Here is a 5,234-nt window from a genome sequence, read left to right on the forward strand (position 1 = left end):
TCTAAAAATAATGTTGCCCTTGACCAATTCCATATAATTTTAGATTATCTGAAAAATAAAGATAACACATGATATATTTTTTAAAAAACCTCAATGTGACAGAGCTGTGATTTTCATTATAAAGAAATAGAACATCCACCATAAACAGAGACTTGGTCTGAATGACTACGGAGGAAGAAAGAATTTGTCACAATTAAGTAAAACATCTGTTTGTGTTTATTGAAGAACAGCACATGAGTGGTACACTTTAGAAAAAATACACTTAATGTTCAGAATTGTCTATTCCTTGGTATGTAACACATCACAGGAGGCAAGAAATCTGTATGACAAGATTAGCTGGAAATAACCATGATTGCCCTGGGGTTTGATTCTGGGGGGTTTCTTTGAAGGATGCTAGATGGAGGCTTGGAAAAGACCCCTGGGCTATCTCACCCAATTCTTTGCACTTGAGAGATGAGGGATCTGAAGCCCAGGAAGGCTCAGTGACTTATTCAAGGTTGCATAGGAAGTAACTATCATAGGTGGGATTTCATCCCAAGCATGCTTTGCCACATAGCTTCTGGCATACTGTTAATGTAAATAGGATAACAGAGACCATCACTTGGCTTTCCTTTGCTACAATTTGTTAAGGTGGAAGGAATCTTTAGGGTCACCAAGTCCCAATTTCTTTTGCTCAGTGAACCTAAAGTTTCACTTGCTTGTGACTTTGTCCACATACTTCAATTGAAATGATGTAAATTCTCTGGGCAGCTTTCTCTCCTAGTAATTTCAGTAATCTACAGGTGGAGAAAAGATTACTTGCTCCCCTTGCTAACTTGTGCCAGTTGTTCCAATGTCACTTATGTCTAAGCTACCCTTCCATTTAAAGGAAAATCATTGTGAGAATTGGGGTTCATGCATGGTTAGTCTTACTTCCAGCATTGGTCAAAATTGCGTGTGACCTTGATCTGAAAGAATCTTTAAATATTTCTGATAAGCTTATTTACTAGTATTGACTAAGGATATGTAAACCAAGCACTTGGGTATATATCCTTAGAGAGAAGCTAATGTGTTGCTTGATTGCTATAGAAAGATCATTTTGGCTATTTGTTTCTAGGAAGGAAGTGCATTTCCGTTACAAAAAACCCAAAAACATTTCATGGAAACAAAAGCAATTAATAAAAGAAATGAAGATTCACAACAGGAAGGAAGACAAGCCCAGATGATCTTATGTGGAATCCCGGTGTTGTTTCTGAATATTCACATTTGGTGTGGTAGCCTTGTTTCTAAGGAGCAAATGAATCAATACTAATTAATAAATAAATCTATAGCTAAATAATAGTCTTTATTTTTTTTTTAATTCTCTTTTCCCACTAGAAAAAACAACACACCAAGACAAAAGAAGCTGAACATAAAACCACCAGATCTTATTTGATGGACTGGTGTAATAGGTGGGATTCTTTTTAAGCCCAAAGGAAAGTAAATTGGGATCATGAAAAACTTCTGAACCAGAATACACACTTTCCAGCCTTCGTTCTATGGGAACAGCCTGAGAAATAGAATCTTTACATTTCTAAGGAACAGTATTTTGAATCTAAAAGCAAATGCAATCCAATTGGCCTACCTTCTTAAATTTCTTAAGACAAGGTTCAACCATTTGCATTTTGGATCCACACATATTTTCCCCCCAGATTTCAATGTGACTCTGAAAAAAAAACACAAAGAAAAAAACAAATTCTCAAAGTATTGTTTTTCAATTCTAAATATTCCATCTCTATCAAATGTCAATTTTGCGAGGATGAAACAAGATGAAATTGGGTGATGGGTTATACTCTGGGGCATGAATTATAGTGGATGGTTAGAAGAGAATTAAGAAACAAAGATGCCTTCTATGAGCTTTTTATGACAAAGCCATGGACTTGGAGAGCCCATCCTGTATAGAACCTAGCCTCTATAAGAGACAGGTAATGCCATTGAACATAGCATTTTTCTCTATGAATGTATACAAAAGCCAATGTTTTTTCTTATATTAATGTGGCAGTTGAGAAGAAGGTAGGTTCCTGGTAGGTAGAGGCTAAAAGGACTAAAATTTTCAGGGACATGGAGGTAATATCTATTTCAATAACATAAAGAGATCGCTGCTATAGTTATATGCAGTGTCTATAGAATTGCAGAACATTAGCCTTAAAAGGGACCTTGTAAAACTTGTTCATTTCTGACTCATTCATTTTCATAGGTTCATATATTTAGAGCTTCTAGGGATGTCAAATGTCATGTTGTTCAACCCCCTTACTGTACAGATAGAGAAGTTGAAACGAACCCATTGCTCAGCCTACACTTGAAGCCTTCCATTCTGGTCAAATTGACCAATGCTCTTTCAGTATAACCTTTGAGAACCCAGGGTCACCTCTATGCTATGATTTGGCATCTGAGTAGGACTTTAGTGGAGCATAATACTATTCTTCAGTGTTTGGATGGATCTGTGATCACATTGATGTAAGTACCTCCACAAATCAATCAACAAGAATTTATTAAGTGCCTACTGTATGCCAAGCATTGTAATAAGAACAGAATAGATCACAGTTCATCTCTGCTTTCTCATGCTGTGCAACAATTCTGTGTGTCTAACCCTACATTCCTTTCCTCTCAGAGGAAAACAATATACAAGTGATATAGCCCAGAGCAGTGAGTATTCTGTTAAAACAGACCTTTGGAGGCAATAGAGAAGTGATTTGACATGGGGTTCTAAATGGGGTGTGTGTGTGTGTGTGTGTGTGTGTGTGTGCACCTCATGGACTCCTGAAATTGACATTTTAAGGACATAAAATAAAATACACATGATTACAAAGGCAACCAATTATATTGAAATATAGTTCTCAAAAAAGATATTTTTTAACAAATAAGTTCCCTGACTCCTAGCTTAGACATCTGATTTAGACCAATGGTTGCCCTGGATGGGATTCTCCACCATTAATAAAAGTCCTGCTTTCTCTTTCTTTGGATAGGAGAAAAGAGTAGGTTTTGACAGAAGCTCAGAGGATCGTTTAGCAAATGGCAAGATATACAGATCCATGTTCCTATATCAGAAAAATAATGAGGAGCAAACAAACCTCCAACATCTGAGGTAGAAAACAGAAGATAAATAACCTAGAAAAAGCCTTTGCCTTGGAAGGCATACAAGAGAAACTCAGATTAAGTTCATTTTATTTTAATGGGATTAGAAGAAGGAAAGTCTATTTTCTTACTTGCTACTTACATGAATTCTGTATTTCGGCAACCTCCACTAGGTGGTGAAATAAATATTGTTTTAATCGAGTGTAAAGGGACTCCTTCAGACATCCTGAGGCACTTGCACTTCTGGTTGGCATCATTGGTCTCTAGAATACCTGTAGCCATTAAAAAAACCCAACCCAACAGTACCCAATTTATTTTGATAATTACAAGTTCTGATACATGTCAACGGACTGAATGACATCCTGGATAGCTCAAAAGTTTGAAATGTTAAGTTCTTGCTTCTGACCCTGTTTCTTCTTGGTTTTAAAATAACTGAGTCAAGCCTAGTCAGATTGTCTCAAGACTCGCTAAAAAAACCCAAACAAACAAACAAACAAACAAAAACCCACTGCATTTTGTTAACTCATGGGATCAATTGCTTCCATCTATGGGCATTATAATTGAAGTGTTCTTGTCAAAATATCCTCTTAAATAATGAGATTTTAAACATTTCAATTCTTGCTATCTTATATAGGGTTCTATAACTTCCCTAGGAACACTTCATGAATCTATACTTCAGGCTATTATCATAGTATAGGATTTATAATCCCTAACTTGGTGAAGCTCTAGATTATTTTTTCCTAGTTCCCCTTTTCATACTTTGTTGATAATATTACATGTGATTTGCAATGAAACAGATGAGCCCAAGTAAATCATACGAGCTAAACTCACGTAGACATAAGATGTAATTCAAAACATTCCATCTGAGCTGTTATCAAGAATGCCCTACAGCAGTTTCTACTCAATAGTTTAAAATTTCAATTACTACTTTATTATATATTTAAAAGGAATAGCAACTTGTACAGAATAGATTTGCAGTTTCATGTGCAATTATATATATATACTTTTTAAATTATGCTATGTTATAGAAATGCTTGTTTTATTCCCAAAAATAAAATAAATTTAAAAAAATTAATTACTGATGCCAAAACTGTTTGGAGATACTGTGATTCATGTTGGTAAGTGATGATTTTTCTGATCTCTTTCCCTTTTTGGTTTCCTTTTCTTCCCTCATCTTTAAAGTGATTTCTCTCACAATTTATGCTGCTTCCTGAAATATCTACCTTTTAGGGAAGCACACTGAACCCTGGGAGAATCTGGTTCATTTTAGTCTTAACTGTTGTTAAGTTGTACATGGCAGATTTGTAGTTTCATGTGCAATCATCCTTTTTTTTAAAAATTATACTATGTTATGGAAATGCTTATTTTATTCCATAAATTAAAAATAAAATTAATTACTCTTAACTGAATATATTCTACTCAGCAGAGAGAGTGACTTGATTCTAAATGCCTCTTCCCCAGCTCAGTTTCATTTTTTTTTTTAAAGATACCCAGAAAAACACAAGTGAAAGTTCTTACCTTGCACCGAAGGGTTATTGATGACCATCAGCAGAACCACAACCACGGAGGCAGTAGTGGATTTCATTCTGGCTTGACAAGGAAGAGGAGGAAGAGGAGGAAGAGGAAGAAGGGGAAGAGGCAGGCTTGATTCACGATCTGGATCTGAATCTCATCTGTGGTCTTTTCAGGACCAGAGCCTCCTATTTATTTACACTAATGAGGATCCTCCCACTGCCTGGGTCTCCAGTGGACCAGCTATGTCATCAATCTTTGAAACCTAAAGTTATTGCTGAGCTTGCTTTTCCCCTAAGTGTCCCTCACACTCTCTGCCTTTGCTGCACAACACTGTCAGCATAAGTAACCATTATTATTATTATTAGCGTTATTATTAGTACCATTATTATCATTTTAGAAATATGGGCTATGGATTCCTAGAATGTGAAAGGAAATGCTAAAAAAAGTCATGGGTTAAGGGAGCAAAGAAAGAGAACTATTGAGGAATTGCAAAGTTCAGGCTCCTGTGCTGTTGTTGTTTATTCCCAAAGAAGACCATTATATTATGAATTACACTGAATTGAATTTAAGTGAGGGAGGGCTGTGCAAGGTCACCAACTTCACTCCCTCCTCCATCTGAGTCCAGT

General features: G+C 36.0%; 1 protein-coding gene across 1 annotated transcript; it reads right to left on the bottom strand.

The window, feature by feature from the left end:
- Positions 1–1,126: 1,126 nt before the first annotated feature.
- Positions 1,127–4,752, bottom strand: CXCL13 (C-X-C motif chemokine ligand 13). The gene is made up of 4 exons (XM_043969772.1): positions 4,612–4,752; positions 3,236–3,365; positions 1,604–1,684; positions 1,127–1,265 (listed from the first exon to the last, which is right to left on the bottom strand). Exons 1-4 carry the CDS (start codon positions 4,676–4,678, stop codon positions 1,208–1,210), a joined length of 336 nt encoding a protein of 111 aa, XP_043825707.1. The 5' UTR covers positions 4,679–4,752; the 3' UTR covers positions 1,127–1,207.
- Positions 4,753–5,234: the final 482 nt, after the last annotated feature.

Source organism: Dromiciops gliroides, chromosome 6, assembly GCF_019393635.1.
Source record: "Dromiciops gliroides isolate mDroGli1 chromosome 6, mDroGli1.pri, whole genome shotgun sequence".
In the NCBI taxonomy this organism is placed as follows: domain Eukaryota; kingdom Metazoa; phylum Chordata; class Mammalia; order Microbiotheria; family Microbiotheriidae; genus Dromiciops; species Dromiciops gliroides.